This window comes from Caretta caretta, chromosome 7 (genome assembly GCF_965140235.1).
Source record: "Caretta caretta isolate rCarCar2 chromosome 7, rCarCar1.hap1, whole genome shotgun sequence".
In the NCBI taxonomy this organism is placed as follows: Eukaryota; Metazoa; Chordata; order Testudines; family Cheloniidae; genus Caretta; species Caretta caretta.
Genome location: NC_134212.1, coordinates 39229647 through 39250798, shown reverse-complemented (window position 1 = coordinate 39250798; position 21152 = coordinate 39229647). Strand labels below are relative to the sequence as shown.

At 41.2% G+C, this 21152-nt stretch overlaps 1 protein-coding gene across 7 annotated transcripts in view; it reads left to right on the top strand.

Moving 5' to 3' along the window:
• The first annotated feature begins 510 nt into the window (after positions 1-510).
• ATG7 (autophagy related 7) overlaps positions 511-21152 on the top strand; it is a 266281-nt gene continuing 245639 nt past the window's right edge. For 4 of the 7 annotated variants that reach the window (XM_048856908.2, XM_048856905.2, XM_048856903.1 and 1 more), the window contains exons 1-7: positions 6857-6924; positions 7473-7668; positions 8247-8301; positions 10436-10553; positions 11588-11665; positions 15877-15993; positions 19662-19811. In XM_048856908.2, coding sequence (XP_048712865.1) covers positions 7491-7668; positions 8247-8301; positions 10436-10553; positions 11588-11665; positions 15877-15993; positions 19662-19811 — 696 coding nt within the window. In that variant the 5' untranslated portion in view covers positions 6857-6924; positions 7473-7490. The other 3 variants (XM_048856904.2, XM_075130560.1, XM_048856902.2) reach the window with 3 other exon arrangements.

The following is a 21152-nucleotide window of genomic DNA, read 5'->3' as shown; positions in this document are numbered from 1 at the left end:
TCTGAAACCAGTCCTATATGTTTTCACAAAATTAATATAGTGTGGAGCACTATAAATAGAATGATGCAGCTTTCTCAATCTGAAATGAGAAAAAAATCAAAACCAAATAGAAGGATGCCCCTCAAAACTTACTAACAAGTAAGGAAGAACAGTTGTAAAGAGTAAACTGTGTGCGTGCATGTATATGTATGAGAAAGAGAGAGAGAGAGAAAGAGATTGTATACATACTCTGAACATAATGTTTGAAACCCTGGCAGAAATCACATCTGATGCTGAATCTGACCTCAATGGGTCAGAAGGGGATTGCATGATTTTACAGGAAGATACGATTTAGTGTTACATCTTTGCTGTATTTAGAAATAATAGAATAACTGAGTGCATGATACAGACCGGAAGGACTTTGCGCGAGACAGATGTTGCGCAAAGAAAAGTGTAGCTGTGGTTTTCTGAATCTAGCTCTGTTAGATTTCAGAAATTCTCCTGGAGAAGGAACTGCCTTTCCAGACCAGCTACTGAAGGGGAGAAGAACTCAGAATCTTACAGAAGCCTTTCTGTTGCTGTCAGCACCCGTGAGTTTATGGGGTCCACAAACTAGAAAATTGTTCAATCTGAACAAAGATGTGATATAACAAAACTACAGAGCATCTCCTTGCAGTGTTGTAGGGAGATGGTGTTGGACGAGGATCATTGATCTGTTCACATAAGTCAGTGGGAGTTTTGTGAAAAATCAGTGACACAATATGGCCCTGTGAGAATATACTGTATAATCAAAGTGTCATTTTTGGAAGAAAAAGAAGAGTGCTTCTTAAATTTAGGGCTAGATTTTTAAAATTACTTAGGTGCCTAACTCCCATGGAAACCAACAGTGCTTGTATACTTTTAAAAATCTGCCCTTAATCTCTTAATTATTGCTATGTTTTCATTAAAAATATTTATTTCAATTTAATTGGGGATCTAAAGATTTTTCTATTTGGTATTTTGATTATAAGCTTTTTGCACTGTTGGTACACAACTTAAATGGAAGAGAGCTCAGAAAACTACTTAGAAAATAGTGAGGTATTAATTTGATGAAAGGAAGTTTTGATACAAAAAGATATGAATAAGTGCTTTTGACAGTGGCAGGATGTGGCATTAGGTGGGCTGAGTGCTGATGATTTTGAAATAAAAGCAAACTCAGTTATCATGGTTGTAAAGCAATTTCTGAGATTTTTAAAATATATTTTTTTAAAAGTAATGTCTGTTTTATATCTTTCTTATTTTTTTGTGGTTTCATTAACTTGTATTACAATGATTTTGTTTAATTTACCTAAACTGTTAAAGATGGAACACACAACTTAAAAAACCTCCCTATGTATTCAAATACTCCACACTGTTCTTTATGATTTCATGGGTTATAGCTTTGATATTTGCATTTTAGCGCCAATAGTGGTAGACATCAGGAGAAATGGCAAACATAAGAAATTGAAATTGTGGGGAGATCTGGTTCTGGGGTACAGCAAAGCTATGAATATTCTTCCTTGTAAAGGGGCTAAGCTGGGGCTCGACCCTCTCCGGGGCGGCGGGGAGCCACACCAGCTCGCTATACACAGTTGACTTTGGGGGAATTTGTCCGGCCACCGGAGTCTCCCTCAGCAGCCCTTGCGGTAACTGGAACGAGCACCATAGGCCTGGGCCTTGAGTCAGGGGGAAGTACCCAACAGTCAGTAGCTCAAGCCTTCAGGCCGGGGCTGAGCAAATAGTTCAGTGTTAACAGGCCCAGGCCCTGGGTCAGGGAGGGGCAACAAACAGTCAATAACTCAGGCCCTCAGGCAGGGGCTGAGCAACACAGCATGTGCATTAGCCCAGGCCTCCAAGGACCTGGAAGAGCGGGAGACTACCACCCACAAGTTGTGGGTGGCAGGGGGGACGCAGGCCCGCCCACTCCATTGCATCCCAGCCCAGGGCCCTAGCAGCGGCAAACGACCCGCTGCTGGGTCAGTAGGGATCCTGACCGCAACACACTGACATGGGTTCTGGCAGAGTTACAGCCAGACTAGGGTCGGCTGTCCCCGGGCTACTTCCTAACTCCCCTCCTTCAGGTACCTGGATCACAGTGGTGTTCTCCAGGGGGTCCAGCACCATAGGTTCCTCAGGGCAGGGGACTAGCGGCAGGTCCGGCAACCCCCCCAGATAGCTGGCGCAGGGCAGGTCCGGCAACTCCACCGGATAGCTGGCACAGGGCAGGTCCGGCCAGTCTTGGCGTGGACCTGGGGCCGCAGAATTTTCCCAGTCGCGGGCTAGGCTGGCTATGTCTGGCCTCCCCCGAGGCTGGTCCTCTAGTGAGCTCTGAGGGCCCGCCTTTCTACTTCTGGGTCGCCACCAGTCCCTCTGAGGGGCGGGCTCAGAGCTTCCTGGCTCCGCCCACTCTGGTGTCTGGAGGGGCTCGACCCTATCCGGGGCGGTGGGGAGCCACACCACCTAGCTACATTCCTCAATTGTTTTCTGCTCTTAAATTAAGAACGATATTCTGGTTATTGTTCCTACAAATGTAAGGTGATGTCTTATCTGCAGAATGTGCCAAAACTCAGTATTTATAACACTTACATTTATTACACAGATTCTTAAGGGTCCATGATACGCACACATCTCAAGTTTTCCTTCTGTATCCCAGTTGGCTAATAGAGAAAGAATTACCCTGCATTTATAAATTAGAAATGTCATATAGGGAGTAACCTTTATTAGTTCTGCTATGTTGTGCTTCAAGCAGCGCTGGTTCTTTACTGTGACTGAATGTGATAATGCTACTTTTATTACAGAAATTATTCCACTGCAGTGGAATGGAAAAGAAAGAGGTCTCTGCTCTACCCCATGCCCACCCTCTTTTTTGCTTTCCTCCTCAACACCTGTTTTGCTGCTGCTCATAGTTTTCCCATGTAGCAGCAAGGAAATAAAACTGATATTATTTTTACAGTTCAGTTGTTTTCACCAGAGTTCTGAATAATAGCTGGAAGACAGACCAGAGTCTAGTTAATTTCATGTTACTGCTTGGCAAATCTGTGAGCAGCAACAGAGGCACTCTCTGCCTGAAGACTCAGGAAGACAACATAACGCCTGTTTACATTTGGTGTCTGGAAGGTCATCTTTCACAACCTTTTTAAATAAAAGTTTAAATTCTTCAGAAATTGGGTGGCTTCGGCTCCTATTTTCAGCAGGGGAGGATGACCATTTTCTAGTAGTGACCTATATGACATTTCTAATTCTAGTAGTGCATTTTTCAGGTCCTCTTTATAATGGAAAAAAACCTACAAAAATAGTAATAAAATGATATGCCTAGAAAAGCTGTAAAAACAGAAGAAAGAAAATTAGGCCATAAAAGTACAATTTAGATGGGATCCAGATGGAAGTAGGACTTAGAAGAACTCACAATAAATCTGAAAATAGTGACTACTGTGGAGGTGATATAAATGCGACAATTGGTCATAGGTAGAACTAGCTGAAATTTTTCGCACAAAACATTTTCTATTCAGAAAGTGTTGATTTTGACAATTTTCTGATTTTTCCAATCAGGAGAATGAAAATGAATATTTTTATTTCAAGTCAATGTTTAAAAACAAAATTATGTTTTTCATTTCAACATTTACAATTCTTAACTGCTTGGGATTTTTAATTTGATACTTTCAATTTCCATTATGATTTATAATGGAAGCTAATTTGGAAATGTCAAAATTCCTTACAGCAGAAGGAAAATTCTATTTCTTGATCAACTCTATAGTCATAGGCAGTTAATATTGCACTGTAGCTAGAAAGAACTGGGGCAGTGGGATAGCTGACTGCCTTTAAAGTTCGTATGCAGTGCAGGGCCGGATTAACCTTTTGTGGGCCTGGCGCCAAACATATTTGTGGGCCCCCATGGAGGCAATGAAGCATGGCGCGGGGAGGTCAGTCCCCAGAGCGAGGGGCCAGCCGGGGTAATGGGGCATGGCATGGCAGGGGTGGCCCCACTCCACCAGCAGTTGCCAGACACACAGTGGCCTGCCCGGCCCTGTGCTGCCAGCCTACTCCTTCCCCTCTGGGGCAGGCCCATGTCACGCCATACAGCCCCCCTGCACAACACCCTCTGACTCCCGATGCCCAGCGCCCCCCCAGATTCCCCACACACAAATGCACAGGGCCCTGCATACCACCCATGCCCAATGCTCCCCTGCCCACGGCCCCACCACAATGGCCCAGCGCCCCCACAGAACCCCTACTCCCTAGTGCCCCAACACACACAGATCTTTCCCACCCCCTCACGGCCTAACACCCCCCCCCCAGACCTCCCAGAGACCCACTCCCCCAAACCCTCTCTCCTGGCTGCACTCACTGGCTCTTCTGGGAGGTGATTGTATCTGCTGGGCTGAGCCAGCAGCACAGCCAGGGCTGGCCCCGGGGCTAGGAATTGCTCCATCCCTTCAGGAGTGGTGCAATCAGTCAAGACACCTTGCCTGGAGGGGCCCAGCCAAGTCCCCCACACTGTCCCGTCCCCTCCACCTGGCTGAGACTGGCCAGGCTTCTGCACCAGTCCCAGGTGGCTCAGCTCTGGGGAGACAGATGGGGCCCCACAGGTGGTGGGAAGCAGAGACTGCCTGGAGCTGGGGTGCACTGGATCCAGCCAGGGGGCCGAGAGGAGCAGGGGAGTGAGGCCAGGGGGCAGAGAGGAGCCCTCTGAGGACCAAGTGGTGGGCAGGAAATATTTTACACACTTGTTAAATTACAATAAGTGAAAGAATAAAACCAAATTTTTTTTGCAGTCTGTTTACGATGTGCATTTGACAACAGCTTAATATACAATCATTTTCACCTTTAACTCTGTATATTCTGACAGGTTTCAGAGGAACAGCCGTGTTAGTCTGTATTCGCAAAAAGAAAAGGAGTACTTGTGGCACCTTAGAGACTAACCAATTTATTTGAGCATGAGCTTTCGTGAGCTACAGCTCACTTCATCAGATGTTTACTGTGGAAACTGCAGCAGACTTTATATACACACAGAGAATATGAAACAATACCTCCTCCCACCCCACTGTCCTGCTGGTAATAGCTTATCTAAAGTGATCAACAGGTGGGCCATTTCCAGCACAAATCCAGGTTTTCTCACCCTCCACCCCCCCACACAAATTCACTCTCCTGCTGGTGCTAGCCCATCCAAAGTGACAACTCTTTACATAGTCAAGTCGGGCTATTTCCTGCATAGATCCAGGTTTTCTCACATCCCCCCCACCCCCATACACCTGTTGATCACTTTAGATAAGCTATTACCAGCAGGACAGTGGGGTGGGAGGAGGTATTGTTTCATATTCTCTGTGTGTATATAAAGTCTGCTGCAGTTTCCACGGTAAACATCTGATGAAGTGAGCTGTAGCTCACGAAAGCTCATGCTCAAATAAATTGGTTAGTCTCTAAGGTGCCACAAGTACTCCTTTTCTTTCTGTATATTCTGCTATCAGTTTCCCTTCTTCTTGATGTGGGGCTTTTGGGTTAAAACGGGGGAAAGAAAAATATGTAAAAATAAGTTGGTATGAGTGTAAAACCACAAACACTGGCAGAGGGGCTCAATGGATGGCATACTACTTTATTTTTTGGTCTAGATTAGATTTCAGGTTGATACCCAGCAGCAGGCTAAAGAGATGTCAGTTTTAAAAGTTGATTGTTATAAGTACGTCTTCACCTATGCTATATATACCATGATTGCAAATGAAAGCCTATTAATAATCAAATTGTCATTATTTGAGCTCTTAGTTGAGAATATACATTTCCCTCAGTTTAGAATATGAAAGGTAATAAAGTCAGATTTACATTCCTTTCCCTCTAAAATTGCTTCACTTTGAGATTCTTAGTGCTGTAAACTTTGTTTTAGATTTAGGGGGGGAAAATGTTTATTTGCTGACTAAGCATTGTTTTCAGGGAGATTAGTGTAAAATTCTGAAAACATTAGTTTGCTTTTTTTGAAAGTTCATTTTTACAAAATTTTAAGTTTGTGCCAAATAAAAGTGGATAAAGGCCTTCTAAAATGTAAACATCCCTGGTTGTATGGTATAACTCCAATTTGATAAGTCTTCCATTATAGCAGTCAGCAAAATATTTTTCGGAACTGATTGTTTTATTCACAAATGAATAAAGGGTGGACACCAAGCTTTTTTTCACACTTGCTATTTGTAGGTTTTGCTAATTTCACTCATTTAAGACAAAATGTTGAAATACATTAATGAAAGGTAGGGAGTGTTTCTTCCCCATCCAAATCAAATTTGTTTCAGAACTGGCTTTTTAGCAACACTTCACAGCTATGTTGATTATCAGGGTGGCCAAACGCTTTGAAGCGAGGTTGAGCGGGGAGAGGGACACTTCAGTCGGCTGCAGGCTGGCTCTTTACTTGCCAGGTGATTTTTGTTCTTATTCCACCTTCCCTTCTGGCACCCATCTCTTGGATTTTGTTGGCGCTAGACCCGTCTCTAGCTGACTCGAGCACATTCACTCATGGTAACAGCAGAAGCAAATGGAAGAAAGGGGTTGCTGCTCGCATGGGTGCTAAGCTGCGGAAAACAGGCCAATTCTTTAAATACGTTGGGCCGACCTTGCCTAAGATGGCGCCCCGGGCGAGGCTCGGGGTGGAGCTGCGCTGGGGGCGGAGCGGGGCGCGGTGATGGCGGACGGGGCCGGGAGCGGAGCGCAGAGGGTGATGGGGGCGGGGCGGAGCGGAGGATGTGGGGAGGAGTTGGGGCAGGTAGAGGCGGGGCGAGGCGAGACAGGCGGGCGGGCGGTGCTGGCGGACCGGGGCTGCGGGAGGAGTTGGGCAGGAGGCGGAGCAGGGGATGGTGGCCGAGGGGGCCTGGGGGAGGAGCTGGGCGGACTCGGAGGTGGAGCGGTCGGAGGGGCAGGCGGCGCGGGGGATGGTGGCGGACCGCGGCGGAGGTGAACAGGGCTGAGGGGCGGAGCCGGGCTGGGCGGGGGGGGTCTGTTGTTCTGACACTCTGTAGAGGGAGCCCCCCCACCGCCTGTGCACGGTGCCCTGGGCGGTCGCGCAGCCCCCCCACAAGGCCGGCGCTGGCTACTGGGCCACATGTGGTTTCTGGAGTGTGCTTTGGCCACCCTTGAATCTGGTGTTTATTAGGTTTAGTTAGACCAGTTTTGTCTTTGCGTCTCTCTGGCACTGCATGAGCATGTTGAAGAAAAAATCTTCCCGAAGAAGCGAGAACTTAATTTACAGAAGGGGTGTGGGTGGGTGTGCGTGTGTGTACACATGCACACCCCTCTTCCGCAAATGAATTTCTCGCTTCTTACATAGAGAGAGGGCTTGGCTAGTATACTAAAGATTTTGTCATTTTGTGTGTTTGTTGTAAATGACATCTGTAGGTTTTGAAAAACAAAACACTGTTAAACCTCCAAAGCCAACATAACCAGCTCTATAAGTAGCTATCAGGAATGACTCTTCTCACAGAATTTTTGTCTGTTTTTAACAGCTTTAATTGTATAAAATAATGGCAACTGCTGGTAGTGAGGCACATAATCCTCTGGAACCTGGAATCCCAAAGCTACAGTTTGTTCCCTTCACCAGTGCCTTGGATGCGGGATTCTGGCATGAGCTGACACAGAAGAAACTCAATGAGTATAGATTAGATGAGACTCCGAAAGGTATCAAAGGCTACTACTATAATGGTAGGTAAAAACTGAACTTTTTATTAGGCATACCAGATTTTCTCCCGTTGTCTTTTGCTTAATTATATTTCTGTTTATAAGAATTTGTAGTACATGTACAAAATATTCCACAGTCATAATAAGACACAGAAAAAAGATATGAGGGGTGTGTGTGTGTATGTATATATGTGAGTGTGTATATATAAAAAAATCTGTGGCTATATGAAAAACTAGAGATTCTTATTCTATTCATATTTATTTCAATGGGAGCAGGATTTTACCCTTGGTTCAGGAAACTATATTTGGTCTGTGAAAGCGGCAAAGAGTCCTGTGGCACCTTATAGACTAACAGATGTATTGGAGCATAAGCTTTCTTCGGTGAATACCCACTTACACACTTTTTCAGATGCAAGAAGTGGGTATTCACAGAAGAAAGCTTATGCTCCAATACATCTGTTAGTCTATAAGGTACCACAGGACTCTTTGGTGCTTTCACAGATCCAGACTAACACGGCTACCCCTCTGATATTTGGTCTGTTGTTTTTACTGTGATATAGTTGCTGCTGCTGTTATTTAAAAGAAACTTTGTTTTTGTCCAGGTGATCCTTTTGGTCTACCAGCTCGTTTAACATTGGAGTTTAGTGCCTTTGATGTGTAAGTACTTTATGTGATTTTGCAGCTTAAAAAAAAAGGGGGGGGGATAATATAGCTACACCTAATTTACGAATCACTTATGAATATGCTTGGTGTGCATCTTCTAAGAGTATTAGCAGAATTTTAATGAGGATCTACCCACATTTTGATATCTCAATTTGATTTTCACAATTGTCCTCACTAATGACTTTGAAAAGATAGGAGCTACCACTGGAACTGTTTGTCTGCAGGAGATTGTAAATGTCACATTGAAACACAACAAAATCATCTCAGAAAACACTGTTTTAACATCGGGAACTGAAGAAAATTGTGGAGAACAAAAATTGTATGTACATAAGAATGGCCATACTGGGTCAGACCAAAGGTCCATCCAGCCCAGTATCCTATCTACTGATAGTGGCCAATGCCAAGTGCCCCAGAGGGACTGAACCTAACAAACTTGTAACTTGATATCAGGGCTATTTTAATTTCTTATGGCAATATTACAACAACCAAATGTTCACTTATGCAGTGAGGAAGAATTCTACTGCGGGAATTACTGGGTGGAATAATTCTCCTACCTGTTTTATGCAGGAATTCAGACTACATGATCAAAATGGTCTCTTTTGGCTTTAAATTCTGCAGAAGTTGCATGTCCTGTATATTTATAATTTATCTTTTCTGATAATCATTAAGGCCTTGATCCTACAAACACTGCAACTTTACACATGTAAACAATCTCATGGAAGTCATTGAACTATTCACATCCATTGAATGAAGCAAGCATAAATTATTTGCAGTATTGCAGCCTAATTTACTAAACCACAAATTTTACCAGTAAAGAAATTGAATAAAACACACTAATATCTATAAGGAGCATTGTCTAGTTAATGTTGCTATAGATAACAGAACCTGTGGATTTTCTGACTTTAACTGTTCAACATTAGTACTATGTTGTTTTATGTTCACTTTGGGATGTCTTTATTTTTAATGTACCACTCTTAACTGAATCACCTTTTTTTTTTTTTTTTTTTTTAGTTTAAAAGAAAATTGATTTTTTAAAAAAGATGTATTTATCCCAGAGATTCCCCAAGGGGCTCTTCACTGAAAATCATAATGCTCATGGAAAATTTACATTATGATGTGACATAAGTTGGATATTCGGAAAAACTTTTTCACCAGGAGGGTGGTGAAACACTGGAATGCGTTACCTAGGGAGGTGGTGGAATCTCCTTCCTTAGAAGTTTTTAAGGTCAGGCTTGACAAAGCCCTGGCTGGGATGATTTAGTTGGGGATTGGTCCTGCTTTGAGCAGGGGGTTGGACTAGATGACTTCCTGAGGTCCCTTCCAACCCTGATATTTTATGATTCTATGATATTTGAACCTCCTTGCACCTTCTAGAGATAAGTGAGTAACTGCGATGATGTGGAAAATGCAGTAAGCAAGGAATGTCTTGCAGGCTTTTATGAATAATAGTAGTAATTTTATTTAAAAAGACCTTCAGTGAGCAATACACTTAATCAGATGCTTAAACTGATTCCCATTCGATAAAGCACTAAAGCATGTGCTTTGCTGAATCAGGGCAAAACGTCTCCATCTCTATTAGGGATCTGAAGTACAGCACAAAAATTTCTAAATTAAATTTAAAGGCTATAAACACTTAATGGAGTATTTGGGGAATACTCTTAAAAGGCAGAATTCTCATATGCTTTTGAAAAGTTGCGAGGAATTCATTGAGGTAGGTCAAACCGTACACACGAGACTGTCTATCTTCATAATCTTTGTCAGAAGTATAAAACTAATATTTTCCAGCTCTTTCCTATCTCCAATACCACAGTGGCATTTGTCATTGTGTCATGAGGTGTCCTCTGCATTTCTAAGCCTTCAGTTGATCAAGTCATCCTAATAATTACTGAGTTGCATGTCTCTTTTGTCCCTGAATGCAAGCACATTTTTGTAACTGCCTACAAGCATTTTAAGTGGAACTGTCCTTGACTCGCCTTCTGCCTCATTGTGATGTATATAGTCACCACTCTGCTTGGAAAACTCTGCATCCTTGGAGCTTAATGTGAGAGCTCCCATTAGTTACTGTTAATGAAAGCTCTGGCAAAAATGTTAGTATGTGGTTCCAAGAGTGTCATTGTCTCCTGTCTAGGAATGCTGCCACCCCAGCACACTGCTGTCCTGCTGTCGGAATGTTATATAACACCAACACTTTTGAATCTTTCAAATCCTGTGATAAGAAGTCACTTTTGGAAAAAGCAGCAAATGAGGTGAGGTTAACAATTAAATACATTTACAGAGAAAATAGGATTTGGGGAAAGCTCGTGACCATCCCCCACTGACCCATCTAACCCCGGCTTTGGGATACAGTTGCTTTTGGAGGAGGCAGTTTAGTGTCTTCTGCTTGCTTCTGATCACCTCTGGACAGCAACAGTGAGATGATGGTTCTCAGTAACCTCCATGCTGAGTGCCGCTCAGCGACACCCCCTCCCCCATGTAATAACCTTGCGACCCCCTCAAGGATCCCGACCCCAAGTTTGAGGACCCCGATATATGAATAATCATAACATCACACAATATACAATAAATGAATGCAAAAATGAACTAATTGGCTACATTTGGGTTTGTTTAACTCTGCGCAGCATGCCACCTGTCTGCACTTCTAGACTTTTTTGTTCTTGTGATCCTGCCACTGGGATTTTTGTCACTTTCAGTACCCTACATATTGCAAGGATGAGAGATCTAGGAGAACAAACCAACCCAAAGCTGCTGTGTTGGTTATGATTCATCCATATGAGGGGCTGTTGCTGTAGGAAAAACATGTTAATTGTTATCATTTTTATGTGAAATTATGTAAAACCTTCAAAATTTAAGCCTAGATATCTGCTGGTATAGGCTGTGTCTGTCATATGGGAGACGTAGTTCTGGATGAGCTCTGTGCTTCTGATCCTTACCTGGCAGAATGAAAGTGAAATGTAAAGCCTATAAAAGTAGAACTGTCATTTGTAATTCCCAAGACGCCAGGACAAACCAGAGCTTTGTTGAAATGCCTGCTTATGGGGTGAGCATTTATTAGAGCATGGGCTGAATTAAGTAGGGAAAAGTCTTGCCTAAATTACTAAGAATATTACTTAATCCTGCCTTGGCACAAGGGGGTGGAGTAGATGACCTCTTGAAGTCCCTTATAGCCCTACATGTCTTGTCTATGATTAGTTTGAGCTTTTAACATATATGGAAGAAGGAAAGGTGAATGAATCTCTCCATATGCTTCTTTTTTGTGATTTTTTTTTTGGTCCACTGACAGATATGGGAGACGATAAAATCGGGGACTGCCCTTGAAAACCCCATGCTCTTGAACAAATTCCTGCTTCTGACTTTCGCAGTAAGTAATGCAATTTATTCCATACTCTGAATAGTGAAACACAAATAATAATGAACCATGTCAGTGAAAAGTAGTAATATAACTACTGTAGTTACCAGACTGCATTTTGTACATTCATGTGCTTCTCTACAAATGTAAAGGATTCTTGGATTCCATATATAAAAATAAATAATGGCAATTAAACTCCTGGGTCAAGTGAGCACAATAAAAGTCAAGACTGATCAAAGAACCTGCAGGCTTGATTCACTTATTCCCTGAGCAATAAATTTGCTGGAGAGATGGGAAGATGAGAATAAGTGCTAAAAGAATATTGCTCAACTCTTTCATCACGGGTACAAGCACTCTTATCATAGTATAGCTCATTCAGTCACGGGCACCAACGTTTCGAAGTGCCAAGGGGTGCTCGACCCCCAGCTCTGATCCAGGCCTTTCCCCCACTCCACCTCTTTTCCCCCAATGTTCCACTCCTACCCCACCTCTTCCCGCCGCTGCTCCACCCCCTTCCCTGAGCGCGCTGCGTACTTGCTCCTCCTCCCCAGAGCCTCCTGCGTTCTGCGAAACAGCTGTTAGTGGCGGGGGGGGGGGTGATGAGGGAGGGGGAGGCTCTGTTTTGCGGGGCCTGCAGGTGGGCAGGAGGCGCTGAAGGAGGTCAGGGAGCTGATAGGGAGGCTACCAGTGGGTGCTCAGCGCAGTGTTGGTGCCTAGGCATTCAGTTAAATAGTGCATAACAACAAGTTTATATTCTTCTTTTGCCTTTCAACCCAAAGGATCCCAAAATAATTCACAACCCACATACAAACACAAACTTTGCTTAGTAACAGTGAAGGTTGCATTAGAACACCCCAAGCACCCACCGTAGCCTCCAGTACTGCAGAAATACATGAATACAGAAATACAAATAATGAAAAGCAATACCCATGCTAACTTTAATCAACCTGCACTTGCAAAACCTTAATGGCCATCTCCTACTCTCTTGCATCAACAGATGGGCATGTGTGACTGTCCCACAGTCCGTTAATTTAGAAAGGTCTTCTGATTCAACATTGCTCAGGTCCAATAAGTTAAAAGTTTTAACAAACATTGGTCTGGACAACACATACTAAAGAATTACATGCACTACACCTTAGACTGCTTGGTTTTATATTTAAAAGGGATTTGAAGAAAAGGTAGGACATTCCAGAATTTTTTTTATCACATGGTGGTTTTTGGAATAGATTTAACTAAACTCCGGATGATTTTTCCCTTCTCTTTTCTCCCCACTCCTGCCCTTCAGAGTATTCAAATTAATTCTACAATTCAAAGCACACAATTTTTAAATAACTTTGTCATTGCTACGAAATTGAAAATTTGGCACAACCTTAACTGTGGTGTCACTTTTGTGACACCACACTGCAGAACTGAAATGTAGCCACTGCTGGGGTCAAAAGCAGCTGTTCGCTGATGCACAGCACACTGCACAGTAATGGAAAATGTTGATGAAGAGCAGCCGGCCAAAAATCTACACCTAAAGCAATAAATGGGACAGGATACTTATTGTCCGTTCAAAGCAGACAGAACCTTTCTGGAAATTGCACCAGGGTTTGCGCAAAGTAAGTTTCACTGTACTCCATTTGTCTACCTTTGAAGGGTGAGTTGATCTGATGGAAATTGAATGTTTCATTGCAAGTATCCTATGTGTTACAATGTTTAGATGACTAGACTAAGCTTCCTTCACTAAGTTGGGTACAAATGTTCCTCTTCTGATGTAGAGGAAAATGAGAAAATGGTTGTAATTATAAATATAGGTTGACGTTTTCAAAGCCAACTAAGTTTTAGCCATGCAACTCCCATTGAAGTTAATGGGAGCTGTGTTCCTAAATCCTCTAGTCTGCTGTGAAAATCTCAACCAAGTATCTTTAACAGTTCCAGTTAGCCTTATATGTCTAGGTTAAGTTTACTGCTTGCTGCACCTTCTCCTTGCCTTTTGTGCTTTCTCTCACCTAACTAAGCATGTGCAAATATACCACTCCTGAAAACATATACACATGCACTGAATTTAAAGGACAGATATAGTCCTATTGAAGTTAGACCTGTGTGCATGTTTTTGCAGGATTATGGCCATAGTTTCCTTTATTTTATAACTATAAAAAATTTGTTGTGGGTGTATTTCTCAGATTACAAGTACATACATTCTAAAATATCTGGTTGCCTGTGTTTCATTGGACTTCAAGGAACGTTCTTCACTATAGCTAAAAAATAGAAGTGTTATAATGTTTAATTTTTAAGTCTGATACTTTTACCTTCCATACGTTTGGCATAGCTCAGAAAGAGATTATTTTATGTTAGAACCTTTCCTTATATGAAAAAAATATACAAAATACTGGTATCAATTAAATGTCATGAGACGTTAATATATTAAACTGCTCTTTCTGATTAAAAGATTTACAGATTCCCAATATAAAAGCTGAATTATGCGTTTAATCAAGTTTCTGTATACTTTGTGTGTGTGTGTGAGAGAGAGAATGGATCTGTGTGGGTGTATCTCTGTTTCAAATATAATAATCTCTTAATTTACTATAGATACCATTGTATAGATTACAGAAAACCATGGCCTTTTTAATAAAGATATCCTAGAGCACAAATTATTTGATCTTTTAAAGATCAGGTCAAATTAAAACTGTGCAGAGATAATGATCTCATAAACGGTGCTTGCTTTCACTTAATGCCTGTCTGTGCTATAAGGGAATATTTAAATAAGGAAAAGTTCACCATATTTATTCATGACAACTGTTTGTACAGAGTTGTCACTTTTGACAGCCTTTGGGATAAAAAAATGAGGATATGCAGACTCAGATGTTTTGGTCATGTAAAGCGCAGCTATGTTGGTAAGAGAGACCAACAGATCAAGATGGAAGGAAAAAGACAGAGAAGCCAACCCAAGAAAAAGTGGTGGGATGTCGTAAAGGAAGACATGTTGGTATGTGGTAAGATGGAGGATATGGCATTAAACAGAGCACTTTGGTGGGAGAGGGCTTGTTGAGAGGACCCCAGTTGATGGAATTAACACGAAGAAGGAGAGAGAAAAGTTCAGAGGTAAACCGAGGGTGATTTGTAACTGGGCTGTACTCCACATTGGTCACACATTTGTGCTGACCATTTTAAAAGCTTTCATCCATCTGGTCTATTTAAGTAAAAAAAAATAAAAACAAAAAAAACCCTAACCATATGTATGATAATGTGGCATATTTAAAACTCTAGCTTTGCTCAAAAATAGAAACAAAAACAGTTGGAATATGCAAAACTGATTTGTGTAGCTTTATAGTTTAACTGCATTATGGTGCTGTCCAATAAAATCAGTTTAACAGTAGAAGTGGAGTAAGTTATGTCTAGTGCAGGGATTCTGAAATATTTTATAGTGTCTCTCTTGGATACAACCTCTCCTTCCATTCTTGATTTGTATGGAAATCCTTACACAACATATATCTGGCAACTGCAGCAATTGTTTACATTGAAAAGTAATATTAGGATGTTATTTCTTGTATGTTTGGCTGTATTTTAATGCAATTTAGTAACGAGAAAAAAAGAGAGCCAGCCTCATGTGACCAACCATCTATCCATGGACCACCAGTAAGTAACTGCTTCACAAACTTGCAGCAGTCCATGGAACACAGATTGGGAACCTCTCATGCAGCGGTTCTCAACCAGTGGCCCATGGGCTGCGTGTGGCCCAAGTAGCACACAGCTACAGCCCAGCTCAGCTGTATGCTAAAGGCTGGCCTGCATGGCAGGGTCTAGGTTCCCGGCTGCTCGGCGTGGTCGGGTCCGGGCTGCTGTGGCAGGGTTGGGGCTGCTGTCCCGCCCTGTGTGGCGTGCATCTGAGGCCTTGTTGCAAAATTCCAGGAGGCCTCTTGAGATCTGGGGCTGCATTGCTATATTTGCCAAGAAATTAAAAAGTATATTTAATAATAAAAAAATGGAATTAACTCAGTTTCCTATTGTGTAATTCCTTGACACAACTCTCATGGTCCCCTAGTCTGCAAACTACTTACACACATTCTTAACTTTACTCCAATGGGTCTGCATGAGCAAAGTTAAAGACCTGCTTAAGTGTTTGCAGGATCATGGCCATAGCTGTAACTGGGAGTGCTATAATCACTCAGTTTTTAAGTGGCTAGTTGGGTTAGTAATTATTTGTCTTCTAACATGTGCATATATATTTTTTTTTCCTCTAGGATTTAAAAAAGTATCGCTTCTATTACTGGTTTTGCTACCCTGCTCTCTGCTTCCCTGATGGCATACCTATTGTTCAGCAGGCAGTCTGCCTAGGTGAAAGGTTCTCTCCAACTCAGGTACTCAAACACCCACTGTCAAATCTTTAGTACTGATCAATCTTCTTTATTGCTTGTAAAACTACATAGTTTGTCCTTGAACTTGGTGAGTTTTAAGTGGTGTAGCTAGTTTGTCTGAGTTATTGATTTTATACTTTTATTTCTTTTTTACATTATAAAATTCTCATTTTGATGTTTTATTGCCTCTTGCAACAATCCAGTTAGGTGAAGAGGTTGAGTATAAATCATGACTGGGCTCATGTTGGTATCTTTGGACAGAATATTGAATGTACAAAAGATTTTTAAGCATTTCAGAGACAGTGTGGTCTGGGAGAGTAGGTTGTTAATAGAGCTGATAAAGAAATAGTTTTCCCATCTTATGAGAACTTTTGAGATTCTGAAAAAGTTCCCCACTACATACTAGGGGGGAAAAAAAAAGTCAAAATTTTCACAAGATCTAAAATTTTTTTGTATTTCTAGCAAGTCGGTTGAAACATGTTCATGATTTTGAAATATTTTGTTTCAACTTTGACCATTTCAAAATGTTTGTACTTTTTTTACTAATGTAAAAAATGTACTAACATTTCAAAATGTTTGTACTTTTTTTACTAATGTAAAATTCTAAAGAAGAATCAAAAAACGGTTTTTAAAATATCAAAACGGGGCAATTTAAAAAAAAATTCAATTTTTTTTAAAAATAGGCAGTTCATTGAAACCAATGTTTTTCCACAGTGGTTTTGGTTTATACAGATTTGGCATTTTCCAATGAAAAAATGTTTCATCAAAAAATTCCCAACTAGCTCTAGTTGTTAGCCTGGTGGGAATACAGAGCCTGGGGAGGGACTTGGTCAGCCTTAAGAGAAATTTATCTTGCTCTCTCTCCTTTTGTGTGTTGTCTTTATTGAAAATATTAACTCTTCAGGACAGTGAATGTTTTTTGTGTTTGCACACTACTTAGCACAATGGGGCATGACTGGGTACTACTGCAGTACAAATAATATATATTAATAACTTTTGAGTCTAGAGAACATCATGGCTATCCTGGAAAGAAGAATGTGGTTGAGGGTATTGTGGATGATGATTTATCTGACAGAAAAGGAGGCTGGTGTGATAGCAAGATTCTGTCAGCAGCAGAAACATTTGACTGATGAACTAGAGGTCAAACTTGAGACAAGAAGGCGGTAGCAAAGAAAAAGCTGTTGCACTGGATTAGAAAGTGTAGACATGCAGAGGAATGGTCTCAGGAAAACAGTTTAAAAAATAGGGTGACTGTTTGGCAACAGCTTCAGGCTTCTTGGTTAGAAACTGAGAGTTCACAGGAATCCAATTATGTAATAACATTGATTTTAAATCAGTTTTCTTTAGAGTTATGTCTTTAATAACTGTTTCAAATTCTACAAAAAAAAGCTGAACAATTATTTTATTATTCTGACTAAAATGATTGTAGATGGAGCATCTTATAGTGAAAGACGAAGATTGACATTGTAGGAGCATATTGAGGATACCGTAAGCCCTTTGTACTAAAAAGGGTCTTACCTGAATTTTGTAAATTGAACATGTATTTTTAAATGGTACTGTTTCATCTTAGTGTGTGGACTGTGGTGGAGCCCTTTTCATTGATGGCTCAAGGTGAGACTGCACCTTTCAATTTTTTCTTTTGATTGAAAATACAGTGATAGGATAATCTAAAGCAGTGGTTCTCAAACTTATTTGATCGAGCCCCCCTTTTTTGTGTCTGTAGTCATTTACGCCCCCTCTCTCCCAAGTACATATACCTCCACCCAGCTCTGAAGGCAGAGCAGACAGTAGTGGCTGCTGGCTGGGCACCTAGTTCTGAAGGCAGCGCCACACCAGCAGCAGCCCAGAAGTAAGGGTGGCAATGTGAACAGTGATATTAGCGCCTCATTGCCACCCTTACTTCTGTTCTGCTGCTGTTGCCACTCCAGGGCAGATAGCCAGAGCGCTGCCTCCCCCACATGGGGGGTGGGAAGGAGAGCTTGAGCCTGGGGTTGCCTCCCGCTGAGGGATGGTGGGAAATGGGGGGAGAGCCCGAACCCAGGTGGCAGGGCTCTGGCTGTCAGTTCTAATGCGGTGGGGCTCCAACTTTCCCCTTTATCCCGACTTTCCGGGTGTGCACGGCTGTTCTGCACAAGCGCCAGCCACCTGGGGCTGACAACCAGAGCTCTTAACCAAAAAAACCCACCCCACAGCTCTCACCTCCCTTGACACATTCCCATGCTTCTCAAACGCCCCATAGTTTGAGTACTGCTGGTGTAAAGCATTCTCATTGGAAATAAATCATCATCATCCTTCTAGTTCAGGAAGATGTTGGTTTAAAAGATATGCCTGGATTATTTGTAGAAGTATGGCAAAAAATGTTAACACATGACTGTGCAGGGAAGAAGGGAACTAGGTTATGAGACAGAGGGCAAGTAGGAACTCCTGAGGGGAGAATGAGTCTGTTAGTTCTGTGCTACTAAGGTAGAAAGAAATTGTAGAGTTACTCAGTTGTACCCTTTGTTTTAACTGGAGTGAGTTAGTGTTGAACCGTGAAGTGCTTTTAATGCCACTAGAAATTGGTGGGAAGCTGAGCCCCATAGCGAGGTATGTGGGAGAGAAGCTTGGTACAACAGCGCAAACATACTACACAAAGCATTTTATCATCTAACAGTGGAATACAGTTAAAATACACCTCTAGAAATGGTTTAGATGTAGTCTTACAGGAATGTTCTAGGTGGTTACTAATGAGCATTAGAAGAATTGGTTACTTTTACTATAGCAATTTGGATAATAACAGTTGTATGTAGTGGTGTTGTTGTAGCCGTCTTGGTCCAGGGATATTAGAGACAAGGTGGGTGAGGTATTATCTTTTATTGGTCATGCTATTGTTGGTGAAAGAGACAAGCTTTTGAGCTACAGCTTATTTCTCTCACCAACAGCAGTTGGTCTATAAAAGATATTGCCTCAACCACCTTGTCTCTCTAATAACAGTTGAGTATTTTGAAAGTAGGAAAGAGAGTTTAATTTTTGTGGTTATTCATACTTCCTTTTTAAACAGAATGGAGGACTAAAGACTGTTTCTCTCAAAAAAACATAGTTTATGTGGGATGGTAGTCAATGGTACAGTTAAAGTGTAGATGTCAGGATATAAAGAAGCAATTGCAGCTGACCACTGAAAACCAAAGTAGATGGAATGGATGATGCTGATCATTATGCAGCATCATGATCAATGTTTACCAGCATCCGATCCATATTTTTGTATTTTAAGGACAAATCAGAGCTCTCAGCCCTCTCTCTCTCTCTCCAACAGTGGGACTATTATTATTTAGGGGACTTCCATATTTGCAAGTTGTTTTGGCCCTAAGAATAACACTGTAATTTTGTTTTGTCTTTTTTTCCCCCATATATCAGTTTGTAACAGTGACAGAAGTGCTTCTTCTGCCTGTTTTGCATTGAAGATTATATGGTTTTAACTTTTGCATATTACTCTCAAATGCTTGGTTATAAATTTTTTTAAAAAACTACTGAATAAATGGTTAAAAACTGTTAGAATAGATACACTTGTGTTCAGCAAGTTAAAAGAAAAAAGGTATTACATATTCAGTTAAGGAAATATTTTTCGACTCCCACAAGCACTGCTGAATTAGGATAATTCCAACCATCTGTTGTGATGTCTTTTTTGCTTTCAGATTCAAGCGCTCCAGAAAGCATATGATGAACTTTGCCAGATGGAAAGAGTTACAGCCTTGCCTTACTTTTTAATCAAGTATAATGACAAGTCTGTTTTGGTGTCACTGCTTAAAAACTGGAATGATTTTTTCCAAGATCAAGAAGAAAAGGTAAGGGGAATTCTGTACATATGCTCGAATGCCAGAATATTTGTGTTGAATGTACAAACTGTTTAACCTGTGGCTAGAATACTATACTGAGATCCAGTGCTTGTCTACTGAGTAGAGTAGGTCAAGTCTCTGTACACCAGTTGCTCCCATTGATTACTCCTGGACTTCAGAGAGTCTAGTTTTAGGCATCTCAACCTGGGTATCCAAAAGTCCAGGCTTCCCAAATTAGTGGATGGTTTGAAAATTTGGTACTTGCGCTCTCTATACTCATTACCCCACCTATAAAAGAGAGATAATAAAACGTAGCTGTTATGAGGATGGGTTAATAATATTTCTTAGTCACTTTGAACACCTAGCATTATGTAAGTGCAAAGCCCACCTATATTATTATTTATTTGCTTGTATGCTGCATATAGGGGAGGAGTATGCAACAATTCATTTCTATAGATGCTGCACTAGCTTTAAGTACACCTGGAAATGTTATAACAGTGACCTTCTACGAAATAAAAATATATCGTCCCATTATAAATTAATAAAGAATGTTAATATGAATATATTCAGCTTGTATCTTTCAAAGTACCAGCAATAATACAAGAAAAACTGGCTCCTTTTTAAACTGCTGAAAAAGAAAATCTGTATTTGAACAGTGTAAAGTTAAGTCCTTCATAGTCCTGTAGATGTGATGCAGGCTAAATGTTGGTTAGATGAGGCTGGAATGATTTTTTTATGTTATGGGGAAATCATTCTCTGCATGTCTCCTTTTGAATGTGAAAAAAGCACTCAACGTTCCTTGGAGCCACAAGAGAATTTCCATCCTGATCATTCATAAAGCAGAAGGCATCAAGGCAAGGGTTGGCCAAGCTAGTTATACATTACGTAGTACTTATCTGTTTCATTTATCATCACGTTGTCCAGATGCCTAGCTTTGTTAGGTCCTTCTGAAATTCTTCAGAGCCCTCTTTATTTTGATTAACCTTAACTCAGAGCCTTGAATAGTTTTTCTTACTTTATAACCCTAAAAATTTACTGAGGAGCAAAGCTCCATAACAGAGGCTGAGGGAGAGGTAATTGTGCAGAATAGAAGTCTGTAAAGCAATTCATATCTCACACACAGGGAAGAAATTAAAATAGTCATTGAAGTAGTTCAACTCTGTTTTATAACATTTGAGCTCCTATTTCCTCTGTTTTTTCCATTCCTTTTCTAAAATAAGGAAATATTGTATTGTGGCTATGTAGGTATTTTGAAATAAGGAAACTTTAAAGACTGAATTTAAAAAGTGGCACTGTAAGTGTGATTTGAAATAATATTAGATCATAGATACAAGCATGGCCTGTCAGATG